This window comes from Pyrus communis, chromosome 13 (genome assembly GCF_041283825.1).
Source record: "Pyrus communis isolate YQ-2024b chromosome 13, ASM4128382v1, whole genome shotgun sequence".
NCBI lineage: Eukaryota > Viridiplantae > Streptophyta > Magnoliopsida > Rosales > Rosaceae > Pyrus > Pyrus communis.
In genome coordinates, this window is record NC_142577.1 from 27,719,452 (window position 1) to 27,739,547 (window position 20,096).

General features: G+C 35.8%; 2 protein-coding genes, 1 non-coding gene and 1 pseudogene across 7 annotated transcripts; 2 read left to right on the forward strand and 2 right to left on the reverse strand.

The window, feature by feature from the left end:
* Window positions 1-5,845: 5,845 nt before the first annotated feature.
* LOC137737947 (cytochrome b5) lies at window positions 5,846-7,778 on the reverse strand. The gene is made up of 3 exons (XM_068477535.2): window positions 7,555-7,778; window positions 6,525-6,591; window positions 5,846-6,382 (listed from the first exon to the last, which is right to left on the reverse strand). The coding sequence occupies exons 1-3, from the start codon at window positions 7,639-7,641 to the stop codon at window positions 6,132-6,134; spliced, it is 405 nt and encodes a 134-aa protein (XP_068333636.2). The 5' UTR covers window positions 7,642-7,778; the 3' UTR covers window positions 5,846-6,131.
* Window positions 7,779-9,447: 1,669 nt separating this feature from the next.
* Window positions 9,448-9,519, reverse strand: TRNAD-GUC (transfer RNA aspartic acid (anticodon GUC)). The gene has a single exon. It is a non-coding gene; the product is annotated as a tRNA-Asp (tRNA).
* A 767-nt stretch (window positions 9,520-10,286) lies between these two features.
* On the forward strand, window positions 10,287-10,975 carry LOC137736330 (putative galacturonosyltransferase-like 3 pseudogene; annotated as a pseudogene).
* Window positions 10,976-17,436: 6,461 nt separating this feature from the next.
* On the forward strand, window positions 17,437-19,840 carry CRC (Plant-specific transcription factor YABBY family protein). Of its 5 annotated transcripts, none has more exons than XM_068475618.2 (7): window positions 17,437-17,723; window positions 17,991-18,128; window positions 18,505-18,610; window positions 18,772-18,820; window positions 19,078-19,153; window positions 19,289-19,354; window positions 19,486-19,840. In XM_068475618.2, exons 1-7 carry the CDS (start codon window positions 17,628-17,630, stop codon window positions 19,576-19,578), a joined length of 624 nt encoding a protein of 207 aa, XP_068331719.2. In that variant the 5' UTR covers window positions 17,437-17,627; the 3' UTR covers window positions 19,579-19,840. The 5 variants fall into 5 exon arrangements, with proteins under 5 accessions (XP_068331719.2, XP_088539336.1, XP_088539339.1 ...); XM_088683210.1 differs by having other exon boundaries at window positions 18,508-18,610; XM_088683213.1 differs by having other exon boundaries at window positions 18,508-18,610; window positions 19,493-19,840.
* The last annotated feature ends 256 nt before the right edge of the window (window positions 19,841-20,096 follow it).

Here is a 20,096-nt window from a genome sequence, read left to right on the forward strand (position 1 = left end):
TAGACTAAAGATCGATTGCAGGGTTTGAAGTTTAGGGTTCAGGCTAACGACGTCTGCGAGAAATTACCAGTGTGAAAGTATAAGGTATTCTAAAATGCTTTTTTATAAGTTTTTGTTGCGTTCATATTTAACTTCAATCAAAATAAAAACTCTCATGAACAAAAGGACATTCAACATGCAATAAAGCACATTTTAGTGAGCTTTTTTTTCATAGTTAATAAAACACGAGATGTGTATAATTACTACTTGAGTTATATGCCTTTGTATTCTTTTAATACAAGTACTATTGGGAGGTGATTCGAGTACAAGATTTCAAGCGCACATGAAACCACTTGAGTTATATGCTTTTTTCAATATTTGGTGCTGATTTCTTAGCAGAGTAGTAGTTCTCACACCTTGTGAAACCAGTATGAAGTCGTTAAGACCAAAACATAAATAATCTCATGATTTTGTAAGAGTGATCATATCAACCGCGTGGTTAGAAGACAATTTAAAATCATAGACAGTAATATAATTTCACATAAATCAAATTTGACATTTTCACATATGATTCTAGCATATCTCTAATATTAAATAAATAAATTATCACGTTATCTCTCTTTCCCTCTCTCCCTCCCAATTTAACAAATGGGTTATGCTTGGGGAGTGTTGCTATCAATATTTTGAAGGGCTTCTGTGGCTATCAATGTTTTGAAGGTTTTTGTATTCTAGTTATAGGACAAAACATGATAGTGTATTTTTTTTGTTTAGTTATACCCCGTGATACTATTTTCAAGGAGCAGATCTTTTAAGATGCAGTTTTAATTTAAACGTTTTCAAATTAAAAAATATATATTTGGAAATCTTTAATCAATATCACCAAAGGCCTAATATATATATATATATATATATGGTGGCAATAGTGATGGTGGTGGTGGGATGGCGATGGTTGCGAAGGAGGTGCATATGATGGTGGTCATGGTGAGGTGGTAGTGAAGATGATAGTGGTGGGAGGTAATAGTGTCAAAGATGGTGGCAATGGTGGTGACATACATGATTTTATTTTTTTAATTAAACTCTAATTTTGTTTTACAATGTATCTTTTATTATTATTTTGATAACTATTCTTGAAAGATAAAGGAAACGTCAATTTGATGTTCAACAAAACTCAGGCTAAATATTGTTTTCTGAATTTATTTTCACAAAACAGTATGCCGAACACATTTTTCACCCGTTATTGTATATGCAAAACGAAAAACAATTTTTTTGCAAAACGTTAACGAACATGACCTAAGCTTATTAAAATTCAAGTAGGTTGTTATGGATTTTCTCCAGCTACAAATCTCCGTTATGTGTACTACGGTTTAGTGGTATTAGTTTTTCACTTGAGAGTGAGATGTTTCAGGTCCAAATCTCGCAGATGAAGAGTTTGATACTAGTTCATTTGCAAGTGGCCCTCTATCACAATGGTGGAGAGGAGTGTTGCCCTTGCACCACGACATGGATTCAAACTCCATTAGCTTCCTAATCTAGTATCTAATATTACAAATCTATCATCTGACAAAAAAAATATATATATCGTTATATTAAAAAAAAAAAATGTTTAGCGTGCTAGTTGTACATGTAACTGAACCAGACGAGCAAAGGGAGTTCGGCTTTGCTCATCAATCCACAATCTCAAAAGTCTGAATAAAAAAATTCACATTTGAGAACTTTGCCGCCAGTACCCTTGTACATTGTTGGATATGAGCGATTTTCAAATCCAATAGGTCATGGGATCGAACCCGGCGGAAGAAGTTGTTGTTTGTTTGTGTATTGCTGTGCTTTCAGGATCCGATCCTTGAAATTTGATCCCTTTCCCTTTGAGAATATAAGGTATTCTATAATACCTTTGTTTTGCTTCCTAAACATCAGGATGTGTAGAATTCAGATTATTGAAATTCGATGTCGTTTAAGTCTTACAATTTAATTTCCATTTTTTATAAAAGTGAAGATCTTTTCCCTAAGAGCCTCTGTTTAAACTTTTAGTTGAATCACATTTTAGTGTATTTGAATTTCAAGCAAATACGTGTCACTTAAGTATTACAATCTTGTCGTACTCTTATTGTGTATTAAAATCTAAATTATTCCTATTTACTTATAAATTGTGAACAAGGTTTTAAGTTTAAATGGCGTGAATGACAAGTTTAAAACTAATTTATTTCTCACCTTTTATTGTAAAAAATATTATTGTATCAAAAAAAGAAAAAAAAAAAAACCTCGATCAAATGTACGTGTATTATTTTACAATTTCAATCAAATACGTACGTGTATTATTTGACAACTTTGCTAAAAAAATAGCGCCAAGTTTTAACTTCAATCAAAGTAAAAGCTGTTATCACTAAAAGGACACTAAACATTCAATAAAGCACATTTTAGTGTAATTTCCATCTTTCGACGATGGAGACACACACACACAAGCCATGGATTTCCCCTAACTTCACAATCTCCATATAATTTGTAACAATAATATAATCATGAAAATCTAGATAAAAAATGGGGCAGTTCTCTCGGTTGCTGTTTTCTCCTAATTATTCAAAAATGTGAAGAACTCTCCCATTGAGTCGTATAACGAGGGCAAATTGTATCCGATGGTTACTTCTTGCGCAAGTGCACGACCGCGACAACCACGGAGATGCCAACAACAGCCGCAGGAACAGCCCAGTATTACTTTGTCAAGTCCACGAGCATCTTTGGATAATCGGTTGACTGAAACAGAATCTTCATTGCACAGTCTAACAAGTTGAGTAAGTTACGGAGATTGGAAGCTTATTTCTGTTTGGTAATAATGGTGACGATAGTGGTTGAGACGAGAGTGATGTGAATTTGGAGTAATAGTAGTGGTGAGAATAGACTCAATAGAGGTGTTAATAGTGGTGGAATATAACAAGTTTTGAGTTATTATTAGATCACCTGTCAAGATAATAGGTACGACACATAAACGACACGAACACGACCCATTTGCCAAGTCTAGACATTAGGCATGACAATTTCTTACATGAGTCTTTAAGCCAACATGAAACGGCACAAAAATAACAGGTTATGAGTCGATCCACTACCGAGTTTGATCGTTCTCGGGTCACCTATTAAGAATCCGTTAAGATAATGGGTTTGACTCAACACGATCTGTTAAAATAATGAGTGTGACAAAAAAAACAACAAAAACACTATCCATTTGCCAGGATCAACTCATACGAGAGTGAATGGAGTTTCAGAAAAAAAAGGAGTTCGCCCAGTTTTGCCATTGATGTGCCCTTAGAAATCTGGCTCCCCTTTAAGTATACAATTTTTGAGTTAACATGGCTGGTTCCCTTGTGCGCTGTTGGATTTGAGTGATGTTCGAATCCAATAGGTCTTGGGATCGAAACTGGCAGATAGACTAAAGATCGATCGCAGGGTTTAAAGTTTAGGGTTCAGGGCTACCGATGTCTGCGAGAAGTTACCAGTGTGGAAGTATAAGGTATTCTAAAATACCTTTGTTTTGCTCTTTTATAAGTTTTTGTTGCGTTCATAATTAACTTCAATCAAAATAAAAACTCTCGTCAACAAAGGACATTAAACATGCAATAAAGCACATTTTAGTAATTTTCTTCATAGTTAATAAAATACGAGATGTGTATAATTACTACTTGAGTTATATGCCTTTGTATTCTTTTAATACAATTACTATTGGGAGGTGATTCGAGTACAAGATTTCAAGTGCACGTGAAACTGCTTGAGTTACATGTTTTTTTCAATATCTGATGCTGATTTCTTAGTAGAGTAGTAGTTCTCACACCTTGTGAAACCAGTATGAAGTTGTTGAGACCAAAACATAAATAATTTCATGCTTTTGTAAGAGTGATCATATCAAACGTGTGGTTAGAAGACAATTTAGTCTTCTATCGCAAAATAAAATTATGGACAGTAATGTAATTTCACATAAACCAAATTTGACCTTTTCACATGTGATTCTAGCATATTTCTAATATTAATTAAATAAATTCTCACGTTCTCTCTTTCCCTCTCTCCTTCCCAATTTAACAAATGGGTAATGCTTGGGGAGTGTGGCTATCAATATTTTGAATCGCTTCTATGGCTATCAATGTTTTGAAGGGTTTTGTATTCTAGTTATAGGACAAAACATGATAGTGTATTTTTTTTTTGTTTAGTTAAACCCTGTGATACTATTTTCAAGGAGCATATCTTTTAAGATGCAGTTTTAATTCAAACGTTTTCAAATTAAAAAAAAAAAAAAAAATTATATATATATATATATATATATTTGGAAAGTTGGAAACGCACACATAGACAGAATTTTTGCAAATCTTTAATCAATATCACTAAAGGCCTAATATATATATATGGTGGCAGTAGTGACAGTGGTGGTGGGATAGCGATGGTGGGGAAGGAGGTGCATATGGTGGTGGTCATGGTGAGATGGCAATGAAGATGATGGTGGGAGGTGATAGTGTCAAAGATGGTGGCAATGGTGGTGAGATGGTGGAGAATGTTGTGGTGGTCGTGGTGGCAATAGTGATAGTAGTGGCAACATACATGATTTTATTTTTTAATTAAACGCTAATTTTGTTTTATAATGTATCTTTATTTTCCATTATTTTGAAAACTGTTCTTGAAAAATAAAGGAAACGTCAATTTGATGTTCTACAAAACTCAGGCTAAATATTGTTTTTTGAATTTATTTTCAGAAAACAGTTTGCCGAACACATTTTTCACTCGTTATTGTATATGCAAAATGAAAAACACTTTTGCAAAACGTTAACGAACATGACCTAAGCTTCTTAAAATTCAAGTAGGTCGTTATGGATTTTCTCCTGCTACAAAACTTCGTTATGTGTACATTTTAGGCTTCACTTTTATTGTATTTAAAACAAGGTCAATGATTATTTAGTACTATAGTTTAGTGGTATTAGTTTTTCACTTGAGAGTGAGATGTCTCATGTCCAAATCTCGCACATGAAGAGTTTAATTCCAGTTCATTTGCAAGTGGCCATCTACCACAGTGGTGGATAGAAGTGTTGCCCTTGCATTACGGCGTGGATTCGAACCTCGTCGACTTTCTAATCTAGAATCTAGTCTAACAAATCTATCGTTTGACAAAAAAAAAATACCAATTCATTTACTTATCTCTTAATGTAAATATATCGTTATATTAAAAGAAAATGTTTAGTGTGCTAGTTGTACATGTAACTGAACCAGACGAGCAAAGGGAGTTCGGCTTCGCTCACAATGCCCACACAATCCCTCAGAAATTCAATCCTTCACAAAAGTCTGGATAAATAAATTCACATTTGAGAACTTTGTCGCCAGTACCCTTGTGCGTTGTTGGGTTTGAGCCATTTTCGAATCCAATAGGTCACGGGTTCGAATCCGGCGGAAGTTGTTGTTGTTTGTTTGTGTATTGCTGTGCTTTGAGAATATAAGGTATTCTATAATACCCTTGTTTTGCTTTTTAAACTTCAAGACGTGTAAAACTTAGATCGTTGAAGTTTGATGTTGTTTAGGCTTTACAATTTAATTTCCTTTTTTTTATAAAAGTGAAGATCTTTTTAAGTTTAAATGGTGTGAGTGATAAATTCAAAACTACTTTATTCCTCACATTTTGTTGTAAAAATATTATTGTATCAAAAAACCTAAAATAAAAAATAAAATAAAAAAACCTCGATCAAATTTATGTGTATTATTCTACAATATACTTTAGTTGGCAACTTTGCTAAATGGTTTAGTGTTTTCAACTTCAATCAAGTACGTGCGTGTATTATTCGACAACTTTGCTAAAAATATAACGCCAAGTTTTAACTTCAATCAAAGTAAAAGCTCTTACAACTAAAAGGACAATAAACATTCAATAAAGCACATTTTAGTGTAATTTTCCATCCTTCCAACAATGGAGACTCACAAACACACAAGGGCCAATTGTATCCGATGGTTACTGCTTGCGCAAGTGCAAGACCGCGACATACAATCTCCATATAATTTGTAACAATAATATAATCATGAAAATCTAGATAAAAATGGGGCAGTTCTCTCGGTTGCTGTTTTCTCCTAATTATTCAAAATTGTGAGGAACTCTCCCTTTGAGTCGTATAACAAGGGCCAATTGTATCCGACGGTTAATTCTTGCGCAAGTGCAAGACCGCGACAACCACGGAGATGCTAACAACAGCCGCAGGAACAGCCCAGTATTGCTTTGTCAAGTCCACGAGCTTCTTTGGATAATCGGTTGGCTGATTCTTGGAGAAAATCTCGAGCTCTGGAATATCCGAGGAGGTGGTGTCAAGCTCCCCAATGCAGAAGGCTTCCATTTCCTCCCTCGCAGTTTTGCTGTGCCCGGCATCTTCAAAATCTTCGGTGGCATCTCTTCCTAATGAAATCGAATCTCAAAAATTCAGATCATGACACATCTACATTGTTGTTTGAGATGATTATCTGAACTGAAACAAAATCTTGATTGCACAGTCTAATAAGTTGAGTAAGTTATGGAGATTGGAAGCTTATAAATGTACCAGTTGCAGCCAGGAGCACATCGTCTCCACCAGGGTGGTCGTCCAAATAGGTTGACACATCGTACACCTGGGATTAACCAATGCACTATGATCAGACCATTGAGTTTGATGTCAAATTATAGTTCTCCAAATCAAAATAAAACAGAGAAACCGAACCAGCAATGAAAAACTACATTTGAAATTCGTTATGACATACAAAATCAATTCGATCCCTTAAAATCAGATTTCAAATTCGTAAATCAAGACAATAATTTGGATGATAAAGAGCTTCCAACAGTCATGGGATTCCTCACTGAAATTTTTTTTTCGAATATTAAGAGAGGAAGGATGCCGAGATTACTGACCAAATTTGCAGATAAACTCAGACGAATATTAGTTCGTAAATGCCACAAGCACAGTAAGGCTGCAAGCAACACGAATACAGCAAGACGTGTACTTAAACCAGTAACCAGTTCACTTGATGGAAAAGAAAATTGATTACGCCAAATTCCCGAGTACAAAAGCCGGTAATAATTTTAACAGAATACAACAGGCCTCACGAATCGAGATCAAATTCCATAAGGACTATTCATATGTAATTTAAACAAGATTATGAATAGCAAAGCCACACACACATAACGATTACTCCCGACGACAATTCAACCAAATCGTACTATCTATAGGTCAAAATTTATGATGGGAAAGGAGGAAACTTGACCTAGAAACAGAGAAACGCAGAGGAATTACAGCAGTAAATAGTGAACAGAATGAAAATCGAATATGGGTTTTGCAGGTAGTAATCCAAAGTCTCATTCTTTGACTTTTTTATGACCCAAAGATTAAGGGCACGCTGAATCCTCCTGAACACAAACAACCCTAAAAGTTGGAATATTCAAAGTGTTCCCTTTGCATCAATCCCAGGATGCAGTGCAAAGATTAGCTACCAGAGGCAACATACAGATCTAAAAATACAAATACCCGAAAGGAAAAACTCATGGCATCTTCGTTTTTAGGTTGAATTGAACATTTGAATTCATGGGGAAACAATTACCTTGCCATCGATGACGACCCAGCAGTTGTCTTTGGTGTTGTGCTGCGACGCTTCTTGCATTGTGTACAGCTTCGTCAACGTCGGCATCGTCGCGGGTGATTTTGGTCAAACCAATTTCAGAGATTCTCGTTGCTGGTCTTTCTTCAACCTTCGGCTCCTTGATTGGATACCCCAACAACGATATCGACTCTCTCTCCCTCTCCGTTGGTTGAATCACTCCTTCCGTTGGGCTTTAAATGCTATGAGGGCCCAATAATTGATTGCCACGTAGGTAAAAAGAAAGAAAACAGTATGATTTTGCGTTGCGTGTAAAGGAGGTTGCTGTGACTTTCTTACCATTTCGGCCCAAACCCTGCATGCAACAACAACCAAAGGAAACCCGCCACTTACCGTCTATTTGTATCATCTTTCTAATAAATAAAAGTCACAAACACATATGGATCCTATTTTTATTAAAGAGATGATATAAATAACATTTTTGTTGCTTATTTTGCTTACTTTAATGCATCTGATCATAACTTTTTATGGGCAAATAATGGTACAAATAGATGATAAGAATAACATTTTTGTTGTCTATTTCGCTTACTTTAATGTATATGATTGTAATTATTTTATGGGTAATGCCGAGGAGAGCAAATTTTTAAACTCAATCTCCTTATTCCTTACCATACAACATTCTTGTTTAGTTGTACGCAGTCCAACTGGGTACACGTCGAGGCTAAATGGCTCACGAATCAAGACCAACTATATAAACAGATTTTTCATTGGGATATTCTTATGGTGCAAGCAATTGGATGTCCGGTTCATTTTCGTATAACCATTTTTTGTTCCAACATGTGTCTTTCATCTTCATCGTAGCAAATTTTTGTTTTATTGACTAATCATTATTTATAATTGAACATGAGCAAGGCTCTCAACATTCCCAATTAATGTGGTTTTGTTTGAGATTAAGATTATCAAGAATCCCCATTAATCATGCTGAGCTTGTTTCGTATATCTTGTGGATGAAGCAATCTCTCGTCTCTAATTACAGTTGTATGTTTTTAGTCTCCCCGATGACAATATCACAAAATCGAACTAGGCAATTCAGAGTTCGTGACATCACTTAATTGCTTTTAGCTCCTTCTGTGACTTTCCAGCTACAAGGCTGTCAAGGCATGCCCATTTTCTGAGAGCTCGTCATTCGAATTTCTAAGCCAATTGAGTACAAGTTCGCCATAACCTACCGCGCGCGGACGGATCACTAAGCAAAATGTGTCTTCGATAAGGAAGTATCCCGAAAGATCATGCTGACCGGCCTTCTGCATCACATTGTCCGTCAAGCAGTAGGTCTCCCTCAGTTCGGTTAAGGTTTGTTGTCCAAGAACCAACAACTCTTGGATCTTCATTTGCAGACAAGTTGCTGGCTACCGCGGTAGATTTACAATCTCAACAACTTGTAAAAAGCCTTGCGTCTTCATGAACAGCATCATCCTTCCTAAGATGATTGGAGGCGCCAACAGAATCTAGGGCAAACTATCTTTGGCTGAAAGTCACTCTCTCCTTGATGAGCAGGAAATGGTACGTAGCATTACTTTCGGATATTTAAACATGTCATTTTCTTCATTGCCAAGCTGAATGACTTATTTACAAGCCCACCTCTCCTACTTCTCTTCCCTGTGATTCGTCGTATTTCCAAGATTGAACATGCCTATGCCTACATCTGTTCCAGAGGCCCCGATACTGAAACTCATCAAAGGTAACGAACTCCTTTCTGCTGTTCCATCAACAAAAAATAAATCAATTTGTGACGAGAACGAAAACGAGAGAGGCTTTTGAGATTGAAGAAATTATAATTACCAGTCGGTAAGAGAAGGCGGGATCACAAAAATTGGGGGGAAATGAAAAAAAGAGCGCCGTTGCCGGGGATCGAACCCGGGTCACCCGCGTGACAGGCGGGAATACTTACCACTATACTACAACGACCTTGTTGAAAAGTTTTAACAGATTTTTATACGAGAATTAAAGACCAATAGTTTATACAAGAATTGCATTCCCTTGTATATCGTTTATACAAGAATTGAAGAGCAATAGTAAGAAACAAGTTCAAACGATCCAAATCCTACAATTAATTTCAAAACTAATAAGTAAAGAAAAATTGATGGAAATCCTAATCAACGATGCAAAGACAAACCAAATTACGAACTCCAGATCCAATAATAAATCAGTAACTTTCAACACTCTTAACCACTTGCTTTGCTCAATGAACTCAAAATTGTGCCTCTCTGGCAAAAAAATCTTAGTTTTGTTAACACCAAATTAAGATAGCCACTAGCACCATATTACATTCATATTTATCTCAACTTATAAGTGAGATGTTTCAAATTCGACTTGCTTAGATACGAGTTTAAGTACCCTAAATACTATATCCCATAGAGTAGGAAATCATTAAAAAACAAAAGGTAAATTACATTTTACCCCCTCAGGTTTGGGGTCAATTTCAATTCCTTACAACATCTTTAAAACATTTCAATTTCATACATTTGCTTTCATTTTATTTCAATTTCATACATCCGTTAGAAAATCTATTAAGTAAACCTTTAAGTGATGACGTGGCAAATATGGGATCCATATTTGTGTTGACATGGCTGTCAAATTTGTGCCATGTGACAAAAAAACTATTTTTTTATGCATTTGAAATATTATAATAATTTACCTTTAAAAAAAAAAAAAAACAACAACAACAACCCTAAAACCCATCTTCCCCGACCCACTTCCTAGTTGCAACTGTACAATTTCCAGCGAATTCCACCGTCGTTGAGCCCCCCAAGTTTCGAGAAGCACCTGCATTCCGCAACGGACGAGGATGCCCCCAAACCTCATGGTCCTCGTTGGACCAGAACTCCCACTACGACACCTCCATCATCCACATCGCCATGACATTGGACACCACCTACCTCCGAGGCTCTGTTGTCGGCGTCTTCTCTGTCCTCTGTCACGCTACCTACCTCGAAAACATAGTCTTCCACTTCATCGCCACCTTCCACCGCAGTCGTCGCTCCTCCAACCTCCACCACGTCATCACCTCCACCTTCCCTTACCTCACCTTCCACCTCTACCACTTCGACTCCAACCTCGTCCGGGGCAAGATCTCATTCTTCGTCCGTTGCACCCTTGATCAGCCCCTGAACTACTCGCGCATCTACCTCGGGGATCTCTTCCCATTGGGCGTCCGTCGCATCATCTACTTTGACTCCGACCTCATCGTCGTCGACAACGTGGCAAGGCTGTGGCGGATCGACCTCAGGCGGCGCGTGCTGGGGGCGCCGGAGTACTGGTGCACACATGGCGGTCGGAGTACTAATGCCTTGAAGTAAAAGAGGTGGGTTGGGGGGTGAAGAGGGAGGAGTGGGTCTGGGGAGAGAGAAGGGATGGGAGGTGAAGAGAGAGGATAGGGAGAAGTCGGTCGGGGAAGATAGGTTTTAGGGTTTTTTTTTTTTTTTTTTTTTTTAAGGGTAAATTATTATAATATTTTAAATGCATAAAAAAAATATGGCACAAATTTGACAGTCACATTACATTAGCACAAATGTGGATCCCATATTTGGCACGTTATCACTTAACGGTTTACTTAACCGATTTTCTAACGGATGTATGAAATTGAACTATTTTAAAGATGCTGTGAGTAATTGAAATTGACCCCAAACCTGAAGGGGTAAAATGTAATTTACCCAAAAACAAAACACCCAAATTGGGATCAAAATGAGACATCGTCATCCAATTGACCAGCTTGAACAATTTGGAGTTTTTCTCTCTTTAAAAAAAAAATATATATATATATATATTATTAAGGGGGAGAATTAAAAACTATTACAATAATTTAGGAGATGGAAGAGTTTTGAATCTAGGACACATGAAGAATTTTTCTCTCTTTTGTTTGTTAATGTTGTTTGATGAGGTTGTTGGTTTAGTCACATTATTTCCTATGTCTTTTTTAAGGCATTTCCTATGTTTTCCTTAATTAATGTTGTGTTGTATCTTGTTTTCTTGTAAAGATTTATTTGTGTAGAGTCATAAACTATATATTCTGAAATTTACTCTGAAATCCGTTACCATAGCTTAATTCTCACCATAGTTCCTGCGTTTCCTAGAGGTAAACGGGCCACGAAATGATGACAAAGATTAGAAATGGTCCAAATGGACATGGTAGGAAGGTGTTCCTCCCCATATATTACCATTTTTGAATTAATAAAAAGAGATGGAAAGAGAGAAAACAGAAGGCAGATTGTCCTTGGATCAAGTAATTGCCGGTCGTCGTCGTACTGTAATTGTCGATTGCCATTGTGCCAGCTTATAGGAAATTGTCGACCGCTACTTTCTTTGTGCTCTTCTTGGTTTGGATAACCATTGATCGCTCATGCTTAATCTAGGATGGATGTCAAGTGTGTAACTGAAAGTATTGCTTTGTTTCGATAAACATTGGTCGTTAATGTTTGACCTGGACTGGTGTGGATAATGTAATCCTTATTACCATCACTGGCAAGTTGTTGGGGCATCCTTGGTATATATCACGGTTTAGGGTTTAAAATTTAGGGCACACTAACTAACATGTAAACTTGTCAATCATATAAAACTCCACACCCAAATTGTACTCTCTAAAATAAGAGGCACGGGGAACGCGGATTGAAGATTTCCGAAACCCTAGTTTTTTTTTCTTACTCAAATCGAAAACCCGAGTATGGGTAATCCTGTAGCTACAACTCTATCGGTTGATAAAATCATAAAAAAACTTGTAAATTGTTAGAGAATGGAGTAATAATTATAGGGAAATGATAAACACACATTTTGTTTAGTTTCTTAATTACACACTCATGTCACTTAGTAGTATTCATTTTCACTTGTAAGTGAAAGGTCTTATGTTCGATTATCGTCAAAGACAAATTTGAATCATATTATCTATACTAAAAGGGTGGGGGAGTGGGTTAAACCTCATAATAAGTTAGTAATAATGTAATTGCCTTTAATTTATTCAATCCAATCAACAGTTAAAAATAAAGAAGGGTGTAAGAAAAACTAAAAATGATGTATAAAAATCATTTTTCTAATTATAAGTGCATGTAAATGAATTAACCTAACAGCTAGGATGAGAGAGAAAGCACCCTAAAGGTTAGGAAAGTGTACAATGAACACATCTAGGTAGCTAGAGCCTAAAAAGATATGGTACTGAGATGGGTCTAATCTTAATTTCCCGATGGAGATAGAAGGTGGAGGTGAACATGCATCCAATGATTGTGTCCAAATATGTTAAGGAAGGGAACCACAAATCCAATTGGAACAAGATCGATCATACTCAGGAGTCGTGACCTGAATAAGAGATTCTCATCTCTTGACATATTGTTAATCGTCTATTAAACGAATAATGTACTTTTGAACACATGACAAGTATTTATTTGACGATGGCAATATTAAAACTAAGTCTTAGGCCATCTCCAACCGAGGGCTAGGCCAGAGGGTTGTGGAATCTGAGAAGGCCCCACGGAATCGGAGAGGGGTAGAGGGCTGGAGGGCTGGCTGCAATCCGGGGCTGGTCAGAAAATATAGCTTTCATGTCGGTTATAACCGACATGATTGCTTAAAATTTTTTTGAATACGATGGCTAGTCAACTAGCCGTTGTATTCAAATTTTTTTTATTTTTTTATAAATACCTAAACCATTCATTAAATTTAAATTCTAATTTTTTTGGTTTTTTGGGCCAGTTATCGTTGTAGTTTTTAAATTTAAATAATAAATTATGTTTAGCCCTATGGCCCTTTGACCCTCGGTTGGAAACGGTTTTTTTTGGCATGGCTAAAACGAGCCCTCTGGCCCTCGGTTGCAGACGGAGGCAAATATGACATTGTACTGTTCATTAAAATATTAATATTTTGGAGAATCTTGGAGGGCCAGAGAGCTAAAACGAGCCCTCTGGCCAACCCTCGGTTGGAGATGGCCTTAGTTGCACGAGAGAATCTCACAACCAAAGCCGGAAGGGTCTGGTCTGGTAATAAGTGGGGGAACTGGTTACTCTGGTGTGGTAACAAGTGGAGGAACTGGTAACTTTGCTAAGGTTCAAAGAAGACATGGGAATCTCGTGGGGATCTCGTGGGGCGTCCAATCCACATACAAAACGTATCATGGAGAAGCAGAAAGACGCAGAAGAGAGAGGGCTGCAGAGGCAGGCATGAAATTTACCAGGCATGCAAAAAATTGAAAGGAAAAGGAGACCTTGGGAAAATAGTTGTATCACGAGCAAAGAGAGGTGGAGATTCAAGTGTAAAAATGGCTTTATTTCCTGTTTGGGAAAGTGAGAGAATCGTCCCATCACAAAAAAAAAAAAAAAAGGCGCAAATATGAATATAAACAACTTATGTCCTGGCAAGCCATTTGCCTTTTGCTATCTCCTAAATTCAATATATTCACACTCTGCACTGGTGAGTGAGGAAAGTGACATGTGATTTTAGCACTGGTCTCTTTCAGGTTTCCAACTTTGGCATTGCACCCACAAAAGAAGGAAGGGATGACAGGACCTCTTCTCTTCGCTACTACAGTACTAATAAGCTATGCTATGTTTATTACCTTTTCAATCTTTTCTTCAATTTTTTCATTGATTCAGTTCGTTCACTTTCATTCACTTCTAACTTTTCTTTCATTCAACTCATTAAACTTCGAACTGCCTGGTTACTGGTTGGCTCCAAATTCCGATTCATATTTACTATAGGCTAGCTAGGTCGTCGTTGCACACCAAATTTATTTACCATACAATGTGAAATGTATCACCTTAGTATCTTACTTGTTACTTACTAGAAGTACATGATGTAAAGAAAGGGTCCATTTTTTTTTTTTTTAGTACATCGATATTTTTACACTAAGGGGAGGGGGAGTTCGACTAAGCCACACAATGGGCAGCCTAATTTGGTATCGAAGTTGTCATCCATGAGATTCGAACCTAAGGCCTCTCACTTCCAAGTGAATAGGAATACCACCAGACCGTAGTACTGAGTAGCAAGAGGGTCCATATTTGAATAAATACAACACAAACGAAACTACTTTCTCAGCTGATCTTATCTTTAACATGATGTGAAACTCATGAGATTATGGGAAAATGGAGAGATCAATCCTATGTGACTGGATTTGGATAATGGTTGGTTTTATATATACTAGCATATGGGCACACACAAAGTGTGAGAAAATTTTTTATTTTTGTTTTTGAAATAGAAGGAGAGAGGAAGAGAGTGATAGAGAATGTGGGGGTAGGAAGTTTTTTTTTTTTAATTTTTAATTTTTGAATTACAGATATTTTAGTATTCATGTTCTGTTTCAATTAGACGGTTAAACTGGTAATTTCATAGGGTTTTGGTTGACAATGAGTGTTTTATTAATTAGTAGATATATATAACATTTGCCTTCACACTTTGTGTGTATGAACACATTTTTTAGAAAATGAGAAGGAGAGAGGGAGGGAGGGAGAGAGAACGGTGGGGGGGGGGGGAGTGGGAGGTTTTTGCTTTTGGTTCTTTTTTTTTTAATTTTAAATATTAGAGATATTTTAATATCATGAGACTTTAATAAAAAACAGTAAAATTTGGACCTATAAAATTACATTATTGCCCATCATTTTTTTTTTTTTTTTTGTGATAGAAGATTAAGTTATCTTTTCATCCTTTTTGGTTGATAAAAATAATTTCATTAATATATATATATATATATATATATATATAATTAGCACTATAAAATTCTCATTTTATACTCTAAATTTTTTATACTTAAAAACACAAATATGTGAGGATAAACCTAATTGTTGTTACCATGATCCCGAGACCACCACTATAGCAGGTGATGAAAGAAGACTTACTAGAGCCGCTATTGTAGTAGTTAAAAAAAAAAAGGCTTCTACCACTCAAGACCTTGTGTACTTCGAACTTTTTTTTTTTTTTTTTTTTTTTGTGAGCAGGAAATTCCTTTAACTACATAAAACAACAACTCCCATCTATCAAGGAGGGTTGGTTTATAACTGTTGTGTCCAGTTCCAAACGTAGTGGGTAGTACTTGCTTTCAAGCACGTTCAAATATGTCCTCAATTATAGGATGTTGTTTTACACGAATAACAACTCTAATTACTTTTGTATTTTTTTTTAACATATGATATTATCTACACTGGAAGGGAGGTGAACTTAGCGTCACAATGGGCTAACAATAATGTGGTTCAAATTCACCTTTGCCGAGAATCAAACCTAAGACCGTTCACTTACAAGTGAAGAGAAATACCACTATACCATAGTACTAAGTGGCAATTTATTTTGTATTTTAAAACATAATATTTTCCTTTATCCTTATTAGTTAAGTCCAATTAGAATTCTAACAAAATACACCAGTAAGGAGTGCAAAATGAAATTTTTAGAGTGCTAATAACAGTTTATATATATGTGTGTGTGTGTGTGTGTGTGTGTGTGTTAGGATACAGGGACACACATCTTTGACATCATTTTTGTAGACCCACTCCCTAATGTGTTTCACAATTTGAACCGTCTATATTTGAGTATATCATTCATAGATCATTACTTAAAAAAATTAGATAAATTCAAAATCATTAATACATTTATTTGTAGTGAAGAAAATAGACGAATATGGTTATACAAAGAAACACTAAATTTAATCCAACGGTCATATAGTTTCGGATTTGGTGAAATTTTATAGACGTGATCTTTGAGATAAGACACAAAAGATAGACGGTTGGATAGTTAAAATACATTACGGAATGACCCCCCATAAAAAAGTGTGTGAAAATATATGACAAAAATTTGTGGACCCGAATCTGAACCCTCTATATATATGATGTATGATCTTCATCAACTAGCTATCACTCTCTTATCGGAAAAAAATTATCTATCCCCCTTTTAAAATTTTTTTCTGTTTGTTGAAAAATGTCCAATTTAATTTGAATTCCTACTAAGGCTACTATAAACCCCAAATTGAAAAAGAAAACTTCCCGTCAAGATTTTCATTTTGTGAATGGTCCTAGCTCCTATAGATGTTAATAGGCAATAGGGTATATCACAAAAAGTGGCTAAATGTTCTATTGCAAATTGTTTCTCTGGTGGTCTTGGTGGGTAACAATATTTTTGATGGGAAATGTCGTCTACTGTGGGATCCTGCACCATGCAGGGTAAATAATATATATACATATATATTATATATAATACAATCAATATTAATACCCTGCACTAATGTTTTTTACTTTGTTATGATGATGTATAATCAAATTATATATTCATATCAATATCAAGAATCTTTATTATGTTAATTCGTCCGTCTATATGTATGCATTCATTCAAGTTTTTTTCTTTGGCTAAGGCATCAGTCAATAGATGATTCAGGCTTGAGGAAATAAAAAAGTAAAATTTTACTGTCTGAACATCATAATCGGAACCGTTCATTATCGTTATCATTTCTAAATATCATATTTGTAAAAGGTCATTCAATTTCGAGGTTGCTTAGTCATTCATATGTGTTAAACCAATCAATGATTTTAGTAACAATTAGCATTCTCATGATGAATGGTCAATTTGTTTAGTGGCTAAAATGTCTCCAAATTGAATAATCATAAGTGGAAGAAAAAATAAGTCCCGTGAAGGGACAAAAGCATTATCCTACCAAAAATACTCTAGCTTAAAAAGAAACCAAATTGCTAGTTAGTTTTTTCCAACCAAATTTACTTGGGAAGAAGGTAAAAGAAAATTGGAGCACAAATGGGATCTTTTCTCGAGAAAATGGCGAGATGTTGAGTCAATGTCTTTTTAGCAAAGCTTGTGGTTCGTACTTACGTCTAACTGAGTTCTGCATTGCAATTAAGTGCAGCTAGCAGAAGTACGATGTTGATGACTAGTAACTTTAGATTTCCTTTTGACGCTATCCACCTAGCCACTTGTCCTAATCTATAAGTGCCTCTTACTCAGCCCTTCATATCATCACAAACCCCAAACTTTCATCTTACAACCTCATCTACTTCTTCTTCTTCTTCATCTTCGAACTGTAGCCTTTTCTTTTTCTTTCCAACATGAGCATTGAAGAGAAAGTTACCATGGACTTCATTAATCAGCCATTTGAGAACCTTTGCTATGTTCGGTGCAACTTCTGCAACACTGTCCTTGCGGTAATCAAACCTATGTGTGTGTGTATATGTATATGCATGATATATATAGGTTGTGCACCTTTATATATATGTTGACGAACTCCAATTAAAATAAAACCCACATTCTCTCTCTATCAATAAGTATCACTTTCAGAATCATGCCCTAACTTTATTTACTTTTCTCTCTTCTCTAATCTGCCAGCTGCTGTTTGTTGTTTGTAAATATATATATAGTTTTGGAAAGAAAAAGAAACTTGTTTTTAACTAATTAATTGGATGTTTCTGTAGGTTGGGCTTCCATGCAAAAGGTTGATGGACACAATAACTGTGAAATGTGGCCATTGCAGTAACCTTTCCTTTCTCAGCACCAGATCCCCACTCGAAGGTCAATGCCTTCCTGATCACCCCACCTCCTTGACTCTTCAGGTAAATATTACTAATTACTCTGCTAGCTAGTTTCTCTCGATCATATATACACATAAAACCATAGATGGTAGTCACATCCGTTGACATATACATAATCAGTACTATATATACGTATACATTTATGCTACATATGTGAACGCCAAACCTGCGTTGGGGTAAAAGTTTTCTTATACATATGTATGATATGTTCCTGGCTAGTGATATATCTCTCTAGGGTTTTCCTACGGTATAGTATAAACCCTAGTGATATATATATATATATATATATATATATATATATCTATGCATAAGAAACCAGAAGAAATTAATTAAGAAACCATATCTCTATTTGTGTGTGTTGCTAACTAAGGAAAGTGATCAATATCTGAATGAGAAGCAGGCGGGCTGTTGCAATGACTTCAGGAAGGGCCAATCCTCCTCATCATCGTTGTCACCTGTATCAAGCAACCCACCATCCCCCAAAGCACCCTTTGTTGTCAAACGTACGTACAAGTTTACAACCACATTTCACGAGGCTTAATTAGTCAATCCCTTAATTTAATGATAGCTAGATTTAAATATAATTAAACGAGTTGTTACTCTTCTATGGATTTATGGTCAATCTGCTTATAAATTACATGTCGATATGTTTTTTGTTTTGCAGCACCTGAGAAGAAACACAGACTTCCATCTGCTTACAATCGGTTCATGAAGTAAGGAGATCCATGCTAAGCCATCTTGATTAATTAAATATTATATTGTGCTGTTAATTTACTTTTTTTGTTCTTTCACATTGACATTTTGAAGTAACCTCGAGGGAGGCTTTATTCGTGAATCAAAGATGCATGTAAAGCGTGAAATTAATCATTAAGCATCATACATGTCACCATAATCGAAAACTCTAAGAAAATTATGCAGATCGATATCACAAATAACCAAATTAATGCATCGATCTTTGTGTTTTTGATAGAGATGAGATCAAGCGAATCAAAGCAGCCAACCCAGAGGTTCCACATCGTGAGGCTTTTAGTGCTGCAGCAAAAAATGTAAGGTTCCCTTTTTCTGCTGTCTAGGGTTTCAAACTTTCAAGTACAAATATATATAGATTTTTGCCAAAGTCGTGTTTATAATTTAAAAAATATCCTAACTTTGCTGTATCAATATATAATCTTGTATTATAGTGGGCTAGGTGCATTCCCAGTCAGTCGTCTGCAGGATCAGGTTCTGGGAGCTGCAGCAACAACAACGTAAGTGACAATACCTTGTTTTTCTGTTTATATTTTGAATATTGTTCATCTTAGATTTTTTTTTCACTTTCTATTTTTCGTGGCATGAAGAAAGTTGGGTTTAATTTGCCTCTCTGATTGATGCTTTCAAGGGCTCAGATTTTGCAGGAATGAACATGCTAGCTACGTGCTGCCAAAACCCTAAAACGCCACGACTACATGGGTATCATGGAGATCTTAAATAACCATATCCGCAGCTGCTTCCTACCTACTTCATCCCTCATTAGCAGTTTAGCGTGCGTGCAATTAATTAAGTACTCTCGTTTAGTTCGTGTTTAGAACTTTGACCCTCCTTACTTTTCGTTTCTTTTGTTCATGAACTTAATTTCCGTGCTAAGAGTACCTTGATTGGTGTTTGGTAATTTGTATTGAATTAGAATGACTGATCAGTGTTCTAATTTTGTATTATTTGATGCTTTTATTAATTTAACGTTTTGAGTTTCACCATTAGTTTCTCATTTTATATATAGCTTTTTCAAATCTCTTGTAATATTTTCATGAAACCCTACCTAATACCAAATCCTAGAAAAGATATGTTATGTGCAAGACCGATGAATTATTTTCTTATAATTATTCTGTTATACAACAATTATCGTTCATAAGATTTCAGCTCATAACCTTCTTATTCAAAAGTATTGAGAAACAAGTGTAATTAAAAGTGCTTTTGTGAGAGTAAAAACACTTCCTTAATGAGTACAAGTAC